We start from the raw sequence: 16,417 nt of genomic DNA on the forward strand, positions 1-16,417 counted from the left end.
TGGGCTCTCCCTTTCCCGCAGAATTCCCCGCAGGAGGGATGGCCCGTCCGCTCCGGCTGCATCCCTGGCATCCTCGGTTCAGGGTTTGGATCCCTGGCATCCTTCGCTCAGGGTTTGGATCCCTGGCATCATTCACTCGGGGTTTGCATCCCTGGCATCCCTGGCTTGGGGTTTGCATCCCTGGCATCCCTGATTCGGGGTTTGGATCCCTGGCATCCTCGGTTCGGGGTTTGGATCCCTGGCATCCCTGGTTCAGGGTTTGCATCCCTGGCATCCCTGGTTCAGGGTTTGGATCCCTGGCATCCTTCACTCGGGGTTTGGATCCCTGGCATCCCTGGTTCAGGGTTTGGATCCCTGGCATCCTTGGCTTGGGGTTTGGATCCCTGGCATCCTTGGTGCAGGGTTTGCATCCCTGGCATCCTTGGTTCAGGGTTTGGATCCCTGGCATCCTTCGCTCGGGGTTTGGATCCCTGGCATCCTTGGCTCGGGGTTTGGATCCCTGGCATCATTCACTCGGGGTTTGGATCCCTGGCATCATTCACTCGGGGTTTGGATCCCTGGCATCCTCGGTTCGGGGTTTGGATCCCTGGCATCCTTCGCTCGGGCTTTGGATCCCTGGCATCCTTGGTGCAGGGTTTGGATCCCTGGCATCCCTGGTTCGGGGTTTGGATCCCTGGAATCCTCGGTTTGGGGTTTGGATCCCTGGCATCCCTGGTTCGGGGTTTGCATCCCTGGCATCCTTGGCTCGGGGTTTGCATCCCTGGCATCCTTCGCTCAGGGTTTGGATCCCTGGCATCCTTGGCTCGGGGTTTGCATCCCTGGCATCCTTCACTCGGGGTTTGGATCCCTGGCATCCCTGGTTCGGGGTTTGGATCCCTGGCATCCTTGGCTCGGGGTTTGGATCCCTGGCATCCCTGGCTCGGGGTTTGGATCCCTGGCATCCCTCGCTTAGGGTTTGGATCCCTGGCATCCCTCGGTTTGGGGTTTGGATCCCTGGAATCCCTGGCTCGGGGTTTGGATCCCTGGCATCCCTCGCTTGGGGTTTGGATCCCTGGCATCCCTCGCTTGGGGTTTGCATCCCTGGCATCCTTCACTCGGGGTTTGGATCCCTGGCATCCTTCACTCGGGGTTTGGATCCCTGGCATCCTTGGTTCGGGGTTTGGATCCGTGGCATCCTTCACTCGGGGTTTGGATCCCTGGCATCCCTCACTCGGGGTTTGGATCCCTGGCATCCCTGGCTCGGGGTTTGGATCCCTGGCATCCCTCGCTTGGGGTTTGGATCCCTGGCATCCCTCGCTTGGGGTTTGCATCCCTGGCATCCTTCACTCGGGGTTTGGATCCCTGGCATCCTTCACTCGGGGTTTGGATCCCTGGCATCCTTGGTTCGGGGTTTGGATCCCTGGCATCCTTCACTCGGGGTTTGGATCCCTGGCATCCTTGGTTCGGGGTTTGGATCCCTGGCATCCTTCACTCGGGGTTTGGATCCCTGGCATCCTTCACTCGGGGTTTGGATCCCTGGCATCCTTGGTTCGGGGTTTGGATCCCTGGCATCCTTCACTCGGGGTTTGGATCCCTGGCATCCTTCACTCGGGGTTTGGATCCCTGGCATCCTTCACTCGGGGTTTGGATCCCTGGCATCCTCGGTTCAGGGTTTGGATCCCTGGCATCCCTCACTCGGGGTTTGGATCCCTGGCATCCTCGGTTCAGGGTTTGGATCCCTGGCATCCTTCACTCGGGGTTTGGATCCCTGGCATCCTCGGTTTGGGGTTTGGATCCCTGGCATCCTTCACTCGGGGTTTGGATCCCTGGCATCCTTCTCTCGGGGTTTGCACCCCTGGCATCCTTCTCTCGGGGTTTGCATCCCTGGCATCCCTCGCTCGGGGTGTGGGGACAGTGCCCCGAGGGCTGGGATGTGCCCCCAGCCCACCCCGAGCTCTGCCCCCTTTGTGCCGAACATCCGAATGCACGCGAGGTCAGACCGCTGGGGCAGCGAATAAACGCGATTTTATTTTGATGTAGCTCATCACGCTGCCGTGGTGGCTGGGTACCGCAAGGGTTTTCCTCCTAACAAGGGCCGTTCATGGTTAGGTTCTCTTAAATAAACAAGGGAAAGCGTGGGCTTGGCAGCGGCTGTGTCTGGCTGTGCTCTCTTTCACAGCAAACCTCTCTGCCTCGTCTGATGAGCCAGTATTTGGTAGTAATTGTTAATCATGGTATTTGTCATTCCGTGGTAGAAGATGCAGACAACCACCCCGAGCTGGTGCAAAGCAGTGAGGTTGCTGGTTAAAAGCATCATTTCTCAACAATCACCCCTCCTCAGCTGCTGTACCCCACTTCACAAAGCTGAGCAGTCACCGCCCCGATGAAGAAGTGTGCTCAGCCTTCCTTCCCTCACCACCTCCGTGTGATTTTCCCTCGCCCTTAAAACATCCCCGGGGATAAAACCCACCTCTGGGCAGCACCACGCAGGGGATGGGGCTGTGCCTCTCCTCTGCCAACTGTGGTTCTCACTCAGAGATTTTTCCTCAGAGCGATGTTTTTGTGTCCAGAGCAGAAATAATACCCAACCAAACATTCGAAAATAAAGTAATTTTTATGATGATTATTAAGCAGCAGTCGTGTGAGTAAAGGTCACACCACAGAGTGGCATTTTGCCAGTATAGGACAACTCACTGATTGCAGTTGTTCAACCACATTAGCCTGGGCACACTGTGGTAATCGAAAACTATCCAGAACTAATGTATAAATAACTGCCTGCTACCCCTGAGCCGGACCAGCACAGCTGTCCTGCACTGCTGAAACCTCCTCAGCTCGGGGGAGATGCTCAGGGCTCTGCTACAACATTTTCACAACCTACAGAGTGTTTGTGTGTTGCCTCTCTGAGCCCTGGCTAAGTTGGGGAAGGAGGAAAATCCTTTTGTTTTGTGCTCAAAGACAGCCTGAGTGTGTTCAAACTGTCAGATCCTCGGAGAGGAATGTGATGTCCTTCACACGTTTCCTTTATAGAAATATTAATATAAAACTCAAATATTTACACACAGTGTTTGAGTAAGAGGAAAAAATGTTAAACCGTTACACAGAACAGATTGTAGATTTTTCTGCAGACAATTATGTTGCTGTTGGAATGAATTTTAAATAATATTATTTCCATCACATCTGGGGAAAACACACTGCATGTGCCACAGAGTGACTGGCAAAAACTTGGATTTTATTTTAAGAGATACTGGTTGTGGTGTGGGTTTTTTTTAATTAACACGCTCCACCAAAATAAAAGAAGGCAAGAATTTGGGCATGAGTAAAAAATTAATTCGAAATCTAAAGAAATGTTAATAGTACTCATTTGCAAGTAGTCATGAGGCTTCACCGTTTGAAATTGCAGCTGCAGCATATTATGGAAACGCCGTGCAACACTCTATTTCTTTTTAAAGTACTTAAAATGAAGGCTGGCAAACCAAGTTGTTCATTGCTCAAATGAGTGCGGGGCTGTTGTAATAAGAGGGTAAATGTTCTAAAGAGAAGTGAAAGCCCTCCGCTGAGGTATCTGTGCACCAAAATGACAAAAAGTGCCACGATTTCTGTGTCTGCCTGTGGCTCAGGGGCCGTCAGAAATATTGTACATTTTGTAAAAGCATTAAGGACCCCTGAGAGAGTGTTCTGACCACCAGCATGCTCAGATTTTGTTTTAAAGATCCACATTTTTCCTCTTTACCATCTTTCATGTGTCCCTCAGGTCAACTGTGTCACTTCTGAGACTCAAAAACCTGCTCGGTTTTTGTTTGTTGTCTTTTTTTTTTTCAAGGGCTGCACTTGGTGTGAAAGTCTGGCAATTAAAAAAAATTAAAAGTAAAAAAAAAAAGCAAGCAAGTAATTGTAAAAATAGCAACATTAAAGCAATCTGTTATGGTTCTTGTTTACAACTCATCTGACATGAGGCTGCTGAGGATTATTACATGTAACAATTATATTTTGATTAGGAAAGAGATACGAACAAAAAAAAGATAAAATATTTCTGTTCCTGCGTTAAAGGAAGGCACCTTGTGATTTAATTTCTGGAGCATTGTTTAACTTTAAAATGCCTGAAAATGTAGAATTTAAATCCACCCCTGTTTATTTTGCAGCATTAATGTTTCCTACAGTCACGAACACGCTGCTCTCCCAAACTTCTGCCCCTCGGAGAAAAAGGGCAGAGAGAAAACTGTTACTGGCTTTCTGACAATGGCAGGGAGTGTGTTAAACCAGTGTAAAATTCAATTAAACTGTCTAGCCGGGTTTTTGAAGCTGAAATGCAGACCCTTTCAGTTAAGCTTCTTATTTTCCTGTGACCGACACCAGTGGATACTGTGTTATGCCAAAACCAACAGGCTGTAAAGCACCTTGTTTCATGCTCCTAGCTGATCAATATTTTTATTTTCCAGGCTTGCCCAGAAATATGGAGGCAGTATCACCTAACAGTAAGTAGAAACACCTTTTTTATTTTCTTCTACACCCAACCTATTTACTCCTCTGTGAACTGCTGACCATAAAATATAGATAAGCATCTTCTCTGAGAAGATAATAAACATCTGAAGAGTTTTTGAACTGAAGAAGGCAATGAAACACTGTCACTATTTTGTGAGCATCTTTAAAACTTCTGATTTCATTTTAATACTGTAATAATTAAATTAGTGTTTTGCCTCTCTTCTCTCAGTGACCACATTTACACACAGAGCATTAAATTTTAAGTTGGGATGCATAGCAGAAGCAGTAATCCCATCTCAGATATCCCAGATGCTGGTAATTAGTCACTCTGTGTGACAAAGCTTTCTTCTTAGATGAGTGAAATAAATCTCAGTTAGAGCGGAGACATGAATTTGAGGAAAATCACTTCATGAACTTTTGCAGATAATTTACAGTTAGTCAGGATATAGCTGTGACTGCTTGTTTGGCCTGAAACAGGAAAATAAAACTTTGTGAAACTGTACCACTTCGTTACTTAAGGTTTTTTCCTCATATGTAACACAGATATAAAAATAAAACAAAATGCATACAAATTTGGTGAATGTTGAAACCTGGTACAGTATTTATCCAGTAGAAACAAATTTTTGCATTGGTGTCACAGTTCTTAAATATATTAATTTCTAGAATTGCCAAACATAAAAACACCTTTAAAAATCAGGGCTTTGTTGTTCCTCTGCACTTGTGCTGTTGTTGCTGCCCAGATCGGCCTCACACGTATTTCACTGTTACAGATAATTAACCCCTGTTCTCTGCTCTAAACAAAGTAGAAAAGTTTCTCCACCACTTTTCTTTTTGGATCTTTGGCTTTTTCTCTGGAGCAGTAGATGGGATGTGCTTTATGATTTGTGCCTCCACCTCTTCATGGCTGTGGAATGCTCTTTTTTCTGCTTTTTTCTTCAAAATTCAATGAATAGAAGAAATCTGCTCTTAAAACCTCTCATTTGTGTTTTGTGCATAATGATTCTAACACAAAGATCTACCCTGGAAATCCTCCACCCTTCCTGAGAGTTTACTTTTAAACACATTTGGTAAAGACTTTTTGTTGGTTTGGTTGGTTTTGGATTTTTTTAAAGGAAAACATTATGAGGAAAAAAAAGAGGTGAATTCACTGAGTATTTCTGTTTGTTTTGTTTTGGTTTTTAAATTGAAAGTAGGAAAAAGGTAAATGCTGTTTTTCACTGTAATCCCTAAGGGTGAATGTAAAAACAATTTCTGAAATGTTTATAACACTTGGAACTTAATAATCAGATAGAAATATTTGGTGCAGTAACATCCTGAGTTCTGTTTTTTACTGAGATAAAAGATGTAATTTCATTTTAGTTGCACCTGCCATTGAAAATTCCTCAAAAAGTGAGTTGCCATCAACACTTATAAAAAATTTATGTCTTAAAAAAAAAAAAAAAGCAGGGGTAGCTGAAACTTGACCAAGTGCTATACTGGGGCAAAACTTGAGATTCCTTGCGGTGGGAAATTATTTCTGTGGATTTTGCAGAAAGCATTCAGGGTTTACACTTAACGTGAAGTGTAGCCCAGAGAACACGTCAGAACACGCTCTTGTTAGAAAATGTAGTGGTTACAAATATGGGCATATTATTAAAAGTACCCATTTGGAAATTTATGGTGCATTTTGGGGACATTTTGAAACGTTGGACTCTCACAGATTAATTGGTTTTGCATCAGGCCCTGCCTTCTAATAAACAGATTTTCACTTTGCACTGAAGAGCAGTTTATCTGCAAATAATACACATTTCTGACATGTGGGAAATGTTTTGCACGCCTTCATTTTTTGCATAGGAAGAGTACCTTTGGCACAAAGTTACATTAGCAGTTGGGTTAAACCTGAAATTTTAAAATTTGTGTGGTAAAAGACATGGTTGATATTTGCAGTCAGTAAATTAAAAGAAATTGCAGTATCTGAATTGTTTAAAATTCATATTTTATTGTTCCCTTTAAATATTGTCTTTTTCACCTGAAGCAGAGCAGAAGTAAATAATGTTCTGTCAAGAAACAAAACTTGTAAATTAGAATTTATATATAATGTTTAAATATGTTGCATATGTATATTTAAATATATATATATAGCTGTAGGATTGTAACAAAAAGCCAAGTTTTTTTATTCTCACATCAGCACAGTAATATTTCACCATATAAATTATCTTATAATTTTCCTGTTGTAGAATGAATATTTCGGTGCAGGAAGGAGTGTTGAGGAAAACAGCACATGTTTAAAATAAAAGTGCTGCTGTGGCTGTCGTGGCCCAGCTGTTGGGGCCACAGAAGAGCTTTTCCAGGGGTACAAGCACTAAACTTAAACTGGTTTTGGTAACTTGATGGCCAGCATCCCCCATGGAGGTCCATGTACGTGTAGGTGAATGCAGGGGTTTGGTTTTGTGATAATAATAATGATAATAATAATAATAATGATGATAATAATAATAGTAATAATGATGATGATAATAATAATAATAATAATAATAATACACTGGATTTTGGCACAGAGGGCTGTCACAGAGTTTGTCCCCGTGTTTTGCCTTGGATAAAGTATTCTTAGTTAATTTCTGTGAATGCTGGTGAAGGATCACACGGCCTTCCACCTCTGTCCTTGATGAGGTTTTGGTTCTCTCGTTCATTTTCCGTGCCTTTCCTAGGAGATGGACTGCCATCTATTGACTCCTCAGAGCCCCTGCACGGCGCGGGGCCGCTCGAACAATGACTCAATAACAAACCATTCTGCTCTTGGGGATGGTGGTGGGGTTTGTTGACGTTGGCCATGGTGACAAATTTGAGCACATTGCAAATAATTTGTTGTGCGGGCAGAAACATCTTATTCCAACCAAAGCAGAGTGCCAGCACAAGGAGTCTTAGGAAGAAATGGCAAAAAGGGTTGTAAGTGGAATATTTTAATTTTCCTTTTCATGGAAAAAAAAAGATTATCGTGAGGCATTCAGTGAAGCTTAAATCTAAGGGCTGTGTGGTAATCAAAGCTTTATAAGAGGCTGAAAGTACTTTCTTTAAACTTGTTCTTTCAACTCTTTCAACTAAAATTATTCTGGGAAAAAAACCCCAATCAAAGTCAGCAGAAAAATCCAACTCCCACTGTGGTTTAAAATACTATTTAATAGCCTGTTCAAGATGGTGATTTAAAACTTTTACAGATCATTTTCGTTATGACTGCTCTCTGTTCTTTTCCTATATCAAAGAAGGAAAATTATATTTGTCAAAATATAATTCAAATTTTACATGTGTAGGTATCTATTTGCAATTTATTGGTTCATACCCACTGAGGTTAGTCAAAGGGGTGATTGTCAATCAAATAACAGGACAAAGCCTTCTTTGACAGATTCAGGATAACCAGTTTTGATCATAGCTTGCTGGAGTGCCAGTGATGATACATATGATTTTATTTGGGCCTTGTTGAGCTTTTTGTCCTAGGTTAAGCTCAGCTTACAGCAGTGAGTTCCTGGGTGCCAGGTGCTCCAGGAACCCAGAGAAAAGCAGCCCGTGTTCCACAAAACATGCCAGCACATCCTCTCCACCCTCAGGGTCCGGGGTGCACGCAGCAGTGCACCCTCACAGCACTTGGCTTTCTCATTCCCTTCCTCTTGTCACCTCAGATTTGAGCTACAAATGCACTGATATTTATTATGCATTGTAAGTGGACGCCAGGTTGAAGCCCTCTAACAAACAGACAAGATAAACCCTAAACAATGCTCAAAAAATCGGTGGAAAAACTTGCGAGAAGGCACACATTGACTTCCTTTTGTTTCTTTCAGTTTTGTAGTGCATTCTTTAAAAAAATACAGTATTTCCCTCCAAGTCTGGCCAGCTGCTGGTGCAGCTCGCCATGCGGCCCATGGCCGCTGCTGCGCTCAGGCCATGGCGGGGCAGCGCCGGGGCCTGCGGCACGGCCACAGGGACACATCCCACAGTGGACAGCGCCTGTCCCCTCTCTGCTGGTGTGGGCTCTGAGCCCGGGCTCTCACTGTCCATCTGGGCAGTGCCTGGCCGGGGCTGCCCACACTGACCACGGGCTGCGGCCTCACTCCGGCCCGGGCCCTGCGGGGCCTCAGCGGCCCGAGCGGCCTGCTGAAACTACTGCTGGTGTAGCATCTCCACCCAGCAGATGACATCACTGCAGAGAAAAGAGGAAATTTGTTTATCCTCGGCGCATAGAGGCCCTGTTTTGCTGCGGGTGTGAGGTTGCACAGGTGCCACGAGGCCCCAGAGCGCAGCTCGGCTTGCCCCAGTGCATGGGCGCCGGCGGAGCTGCGCCGGGCCCGGCGTGCTTTGGTGTCAGATGGACAACGGGCTGGCTGCACATCTCACCACAGCTCCTTGTCACCACGGTGCCTTGTGCCACACTGCAGCGGATGTGGCCTGCTCGGCCCGGCGTCAGGGTGAGCCTGCCACAGCCAAGCAGGAATCACTGTGCAAGTGTTAGAGTATTCCGCAGTAAATACCGACTGAGTAGAGAAATTCTGTCCCTAAAATGGGCAAGTTTTCAATTTTCCTGCAGTGTTTCTTGCTGTTGGTGTGTGTGCTAAGACATCAATGTGACGGGGGCAGAGTGCATTTTTTCTGCAGGAATTGCTCGTTTCTAGCATTCTGGACACTGGCTCCGTCCCCTCCGTCCACTCCGTCCCCTCTGTCCCCTCCGTCCCCTCCGTCCCCTCCGTCCCCTCTGTCCCCTCCGTCCCCTCTGTCCCCTCCATCCCCGTGCCCTGCCCTCGCCAGCCCTGCTGCCTGAAACCTCCCCGAGCAAGATGGCCACCAGCAGAGCTCTACAACCGCCAGAATTTTTAATGTGCAGGAGCTATCGTTTAACACACTTTTTTACCAGTTTGTTAATCTTGCTTTCAATCCGCTTGCATAAAGGAAGGTGAACCAGGAACTGGCTGGTTTGGCCCTGAGTGTGAAGGACACGAAGGGACGTGCGTCTTTTGTGTTCAAATGTTGCGCTCAGATTTTCTTTGTGTGCGTTATTAAAATTCCTCATGGCCTGCTACTTTTTTTCTGAAGTAAAAATGTCAGCCATATCCCTGAAAGTCAATTTTTATCTGTTACAGAGTGACTTCCAGAAAGGGAAAATTAAAAATAATGCAACCTTGGCAAAAAATATTTAAGCTTAAGAGAGAGAAAGGGCATTTGGTTTCCAGAGATTTTTTTTAGGTGTTGAATGGTGAGGGAAGGGATGGGTTTAGAGTATTTTGGGGAGGAGGTTAATCGCCGGTTTCCTTGCAGCTGTGGCTGTGACATGGCCACGGGCTGGTTCCACTGGCCGTGACACAAAGCCAGGCCATGGGGTCGGGAATGCTGCAGCACCTGGACAGTTTCTCTCCAGGTGTGTCAAGGCTGTTTCTAGCAGCTCTGGAAAATAACCCAAAACCACTCAGTTTATTAAACAGTCCGTGTACTTCTGATATTTTGGAATCCCAGAGTAGGCCCTCATATGCCATTGCTTCGGTATCCATTCAGCAGGATATTTTACAGGGAAGGCAACTCAGAATTCCCAGGTCAGAAGGGCTTGGTGTGCTGGGCAAAGGGATTTCAGTGTGTATTTTCCCCTACTAATTGTAATTTGCTGTATTGCCACTCTCTTTCAAGTTTCAGATATTTTTGGAGGCTATCAGAAAACTAAACCCCAAATCTTTTCCTATTGCAAAAGAATAATATTTCACAAAAGAATCATATTTCACAAATTATATTCTTTCTGACAGGTTTTCTTTCTTTTTTTTTTTTTTTTTTAAAAACAAAACCACTTTTGGGTCCTGAAATACCTGTTAGGTGAATGAGTTCAAAGCATACAGCTTTCAGTACAAAAGCGTACTGGCTAGAAGTTCTTTCCCAATTTTTATTTCAAGGGTGTATTTAATTATGATGGGGAAAAGGGGTAGCTTTAATAACCCTGTGTAGGTTTTCTGCAGGGATCTGAGTGGCCGTTTTGGGTGGGATGCAGAACCTTCCAGCAGCACGGGCATCACCTGCCACTTGCCTTCCTCACCTAGTAACCATGGTAGGAAGTGTCCTGCTTTCTCTAGCCTTTATCTGTCTCATGCTCTTCTGCACCTGCTCCCCAGAAAAAAAAAAAATAAAAGTTGCTTTTAAATTGAGGGTTAAGAGAGATTACATCCTGACTAAAAATTGCATTTCTGTATATTTCTGGAAGCGGTCTAGCAATGGGGCGAGGGTGGAACAGAAAGCTCGGCTGGCTGAACGTTTCTGTGATTTTGGGGCTCCACATGGTGTTGTTGTGCTTGTCCTGCAGAGCAGATCGCTCAGGGAGTCCTGGAAGTGGTGTCAAGAACCACGATTAATGTGTTTTTACTGTTTTAAATCTCTGCTCAGCTAAGCCCCGCGTGCCTCGGACGTTCTTTGTGCGGTACCTTTGGTGGCATGTGTCCCTCCAGCCCAGCACACCCACAGCCAGAGAGCTTTGGGTCATTTTTGTGATTCACCAAAGCTGTTGGGTGAGCAGTTAATTCATCAGAATAATCAGGGGAGGTTTGCTGCTGAAATATTTTCCCTTCATATACTCAACCACAGTTCTCTTAAGGGAAGGGATTAGGGTGATTTATTTCTGTAATGCTCACAAAATCAGTTTAGGAATTTCGCCTCTCTTTCCTTCAGTTCGAAAAGGTGAACTTACACAAGCATTTACATTATTATCATTTTTTCAAGTATTAACCATCTTAATAAGGAAGATAGAATTCTCAAGCTAAAATGAGGTTTCCAAAGCGTTTTGAAAAGATTTGAGGAAAAAAAATTCTGTGCCTTCTTTCTGCAGACATCGCTATGTATGAACATTCCTAATAAAGTTCCTACATTCTGAGAATTTCTCCAAACCTGATATAAAGGTATCTTTTTAAAGTTTTGCTAGACTTTTGAACCAGTCTCAAAATTCTGTAGGAAACCAAAAATTGTCTGCAGATGTAATAGACATTTTAAAAGGTAGAAAAAACCCATGGTTGCACGTAATGTGCATAAACGCCCTAAAATGGGTTTTGGTGCATTTTCGCGTTGCGAAGTGGAAAGAAGAGCACAAAGTCAGTAAATCAGTTTTCCCTGCGTGGTTCATGGTGCTGGTGATTCTTGTCGCAGCAGCCCTGAGCTCGTGCCGGGTAAGACAATAACTTCCTCAAGTTATGCTCGATCATGTTAATAATCTACGGATTAGGGCTCCCTAAAAATATTCACTGATTTAATTCCAAGAGGGTCTATCATGTCAATGATATTAATACATCTTGTTAGGTCCTGTCATGTGCATAGAAAAGTTTCTATCCCCGTGACAGAATTACCCTGATTTTGATTCCAAGTGTTGAAGAATCAAGTATAAAGGGAATTAAGGGAGCCCAGGGCCCGCACAGAGCGGTGAGGAGCACGGAGCCAGGAATGGGCACTCCAGGCTGTGCCTGTCCCTGACCCAGGGCTGCCACAGGGCATTGTTTTCACACCAGAGCAGGTGAGCAATTCGCCAGTTCAGAGTTTCTTGCAGGTGTGTCCAAAAGTGCCTTGTCTTCTTTTTTCCCTTTCTCCCTTCTTGCTCCTCTCAAACTTGCAGTTTCTCCACCTGTAGTCTCTGCTCACCATGTCGCCAACAAAAAGCATTTTTGTGTTGTTTCCTGTTACTAAAGGATTTTTCTAACTTCTTTTGGCACTTAAAAAATGGGGTGATGAGCGCCTGTGCAGGAGTACTGACACTGGAGAATTTCTGTGACTGTGCAATAACTGTGAAATATCTCTCCTTTAAAATTAATTGCCCTTGATTTGAGTGAGACACCCAGTTTCTGTCTGTGTTGTTCCAATGCCATATGAGAGCTGGTTAAATTCATTCTGATTCTCTGATGGCAGCATCAGGAAGGAAAGAGAGGAAGAATTATAGCACTGAGATAGTGAAAAGTTGGTCTGGAGGAAACTGTTCATGTTTACATGGCATGAGAGAGCAGAAACCTGGTGTGCTCTGATCCATTTTCAGACACTGTATACTATTGAGGAGGTCCCAAATCATGTTAAAGTAAAAACCTGATGGAATTGAAAACCATTTTTAAAAACAGGTGTGCAAAAAGGACGCGGAGAAGCTTTTGTTTGTCAGGGGTTGTCTCCAAGCTGTCACACATCTCCACAAGGACATATTTGGGATGAATGTCACTCGTCACGAATCTAGGTGAAAATAACTGCTATTCCTGAATATATATGATGCTCTTTAATGGAGAGCACATGAAAAAATTATGAGGAAGTGGATAAACATTAACACGTGCAGTTGGCATGTTGGTAATGCAAGGAAGGTGCTTCTGTGAAATTGTCTGTTAGTGGAGGGTGCTGCATGCTGAGGAGTTCAAAGGGAAAAGGTTCAATTATTATCTATTTAAATGTACACCAAAACTCACTCCTGGCAAACTGATGCACTGCTCACCTGGCATCAAATATTCTTCAGCACAACTAAAAATTTTTCCTGTGTTTACTTCCATTTCAGCAGCGATTTGAAATCACCTCCGTAAAAAAATTACTAAAAGTCTATTTATCAATAAATACCTATTAAGAATACTCCCCTAAGAAAGTTACTCAGACATGGTACTTCCTCCTTTTGGGTGCAATAGTGAGCGATGATCAGTAGTTGACATAAAGATTAAAGTGAGAAAAAAGGAAGCTGTAAATCATCCAGAATGACAGAAAAAAAATTAAAACCTAGGGGTTTGTCAGGCTCCCCCGTGTATTAGCTAATAAATATAACTGTGCCTTAGTTCTGTTCATCTTCTGATTTTGCAGGCTTTGCAAATGTTTGTTTTCAGATTAATGTATGAATGTGTAACTGTGCGTACGCGCCCCGGCAGACAGATGGAAATATAGATACAGGGAGATGTATAGATATAGATATAGATACATATAAACATTTGGCCAATCCCCTAACACACATTCAAATAAAATACACATGTCCCAGGGCATGAGTCTCCTCCTCTTCCTCCTCCTCCTCCTCCTCCTGCTCCGCACAGCCTGTGCCCACCTCCCCCACCCCACTTCAAAGCTTGTGGTCCTTTCTCCATCCGTGTACTAAAAGGTTTCTTTGTGAGCCAGGCCATTTGTCCGTCATTGTTTGGGGCCCAAACGGTGGTAAAATACCCTGTCACCGATCTGGAGCACGGTGAATGGCAGCTTCTCTCCGGACAATTGGCGGCGGTGCCGAGAAATATTCCTGAGAGGATTATTTAACCTTTCAATTTAGGGGGCACAAAGCCCGGCTGATTAATGAACTTTCTGATGGGCGCCGATAAGCGGATCTATTTCTTTATTTCCTCCAAAAGTGATTCCTTCTCCTGTCCCATATTACTATAATCTTAAACATAAAATGTGGCAAATAGATTAAAAAACAGCACTAAAGAGTTTATCTGGCTAGCAAACTGAAGGAGCTAAATTAAAATTGGTAATGAAAGCAGTGGCTGAGCCCTATATATGGTTTTTAAATGCGCTGTGTATTTTGAAGAGACTTATTCTCCAGCCTGCCTGGTAATGACTGCTTTGGGTGCGCAGTCCGGGTCCAGCTTCTGTTATCCCCCCAAAAAAATGAGTTGTGTTATCTGGATGACTGCAGACACATATGCATCCCCCTTTCTCACTGCATGGGCAGACAAGGTCGATAGCATTACAAGGTATTTGTGGCAGTGCTTGTTTCAGTTTTCAGAGCTGCCAGTTTTCAGCCAGATTTGAATTACAAAAGAAGAAGCTGGCATGAAAATTGAAAGGGTTTATCGGCTAGTCTGAAGCCTCATAGCACATTGCTTATTTATGCAGTCCATTTGCACCAGGAAATGTAAAAAGGAAATACATTTTAAAAATAAGGTCATAAAGACCCAGATATGTTTAAGATGGCAAATAAAATATAGATACCTATAATATCTTTCCAGGAAACGATTTCACTTAATGTTGCACATTACTTCGGAGGAGCATTTATGTTACTGTCATAAATTTGTGTGTTTGTGTCACCATACAGATAGTCCCCAGGGATTAGGAACGAAGTGTTTGCTAACTTACTTTAAAATTAAAATAGAAGGGGAGATAGGTTTGTAGTTTGAGAGCCACATCAGGAATAGTTGGAGTTTAATGTGCCATCGTTTCTAAATAACAGTTTGCATGTAAAATTAGCCATGGACGGCTAGAGAGATGCCACCACCTTTGGAGAAAATTGGGATGCCTTTTAAACCATGAAGATTTCGAGGCATTCAGGGATTGTATTGCTGTTATCCTCACTATCTTGCATACATTCATTTTCTCTATGAACTTGAGGGGGTTTTGTCCATTTCTTAGAAAAGACTCTTTGAATTAATATTTTAGGGTTTTCTCCTCTGCTTGTGAGAGTATTAAAAGATTGCATTCATTTATTTTAAATATATGATATTGTACGTTTTGTCTCTTCCTTTAGCGTTTCCACTCAGTCAATTGTAGATGCTATTTGCATCTCTTTAAAATGCATTGTAGAAATGTCTTATTTCTGTGGAAAGAGATCACTTCACAGTGCTCATACTGTGGTCCAGGCAAGTTAAATTTTTTCCTCTGGGAAAGGTTTCGGTTTTCCCGATTGTACAATCAAAAATTAAAATTTCGTTCATTGGCTGAATTAATTTAATGTGTATCGTAGCTTAAAAAAAAACAAACAAATAAACAAAAAAACATCAAAAACCCCCAGAAAGCCCTAAAAGCTGAATGGGATTACTTTTTCCTTGGTTATTTCACTGTGTTTTGGTGATGTCCAAGTGCACATTTAATAAAGTGTAATTTGTGGGAAGATACTCAGGTGAGACCTCCACAACTCCTGTGGGAAGAGAAAGATTTGGGTTTTTTTGACAGCTGAAAAGAAGAAATAAAACTCAGAGAAGAAATTATTTCATTAGTAATTGTTTGGAGTTTAGGGGGATTAAAAGTCAAAATAGTGAATTTGTGTGTTTCTTGTTTATTAGCATGCACCAAGCTCGGTGTGTTTCTTTCATGAATTTTCATAAGGATTTTTACTACGTAGCATGTGTGGCTTAATGATGCAATCACCTGATAGACTGGGAAGACTCCAAAGGAGACGTTCCGGTCTGTTGTGTACATAATACTTGTTTCAAAAATCTGCCTAATTAAGGAATTACCCAATGGAATGCAAGTCTACTGGGTGCATGACACGGTTAAAGAAAATAACAACAACAAAAACCCTGGGTATAATTACAATATTACATGATACCTTATATTGGCAATTTTGAATATAAGGGGATGATGCTAACCTGCCATTGTTTCAGCTGGCGTGCCAGTAGATTATGGTAATTTGTAGGGCAGAGTAAATGTATATTTTTCTGTGATAGAGCTGCTCTGACCTTTTCTCCAGCCTGCAGCCACTGCACTGATGATTCACCCCATGATTGTCTTTCAGTGGCTCAAGGAAGTGGTGAAACATTGCTGTAATGAGCTGTACTCCCAGAACCAGGCCCTGTTGGGTTGCAAACAGCAAAAGCTGCGTGCAAAGCTCGTGCCTGACTTTGGTGGACAAAGTGGTGGAAAGGGTGAAATTATTCCCTGGCATTCTCGGAGCTGTCAGTGCTGATGTGGGATGTAACCAGCAGGAAAGCTCCTCAGAGCAGGCCTTCACCTTGGATGGGTGGCTGATGATCGTGGTTCCATCAAGCACCGGGCTCTGGGAACTAATCTGAATTTGCCATTTGTCAGAGTGGCTTTCACTGGAGCAGGACGGGGTGGGAAGTTTGGCTGCGGCAGGTTCGGGGTCCTGGGGTGCGAGAGGTCACCCTGCACAGGTGGGGCATCACACGTGGCACTGTGTGTCACAGCTCACGTCACACACTGCGTGTGACACTGCATGGTACATCACACATCACACCCTGCACAGGTGGGGCATCACACGTGGCACTGCGTGTCACACCTCACATCACACTCTGCA

General features: G+C 43.9%; 1 protein-coding gene across 3 annotated transcripts in view; it reads left to right on the top strand.

Annotated features, from left to right (window-relative positions):
* ZCCHC7 (zinc finger CCHC-type containing 7) overlaps positions 1–16,417 on the top strand; it is a 95,616-nt gene that overhangs the window by 70,732 nt on the left and 8,467 nt on the right. For all 3 annotated transcript variants that reach the window (XM_033086493.1, XM_033086494.1, XM_033086495.1), the window contains one exon: positions 4,416–4,451. In XM_033086493.1, coding sequence (XP_032942384.1) covers positions 4,416–4,451 — 36 coding nt within the window. The remainder of the gene's footprint in view (positions 1–4,415; positions 4,452–16,417) is intronic.

The sequence above is a fragment of the Catharus ustulatus genome (assembly GCF_009819885.2).
Source record: "Catharus ustulatus isolate bCatUst1 chromosome Z unlocalized genomic scaffold, bCatUst1.pri.v2 scaffold_26_arrow_ctg1, whole genome shotgun sequence".
Lineage (NCBI taxonomy): Eukaryota > Metazoa > Chordata > Aves > Passeriformes > Turdidae > Catharus > Catharus ustulatus.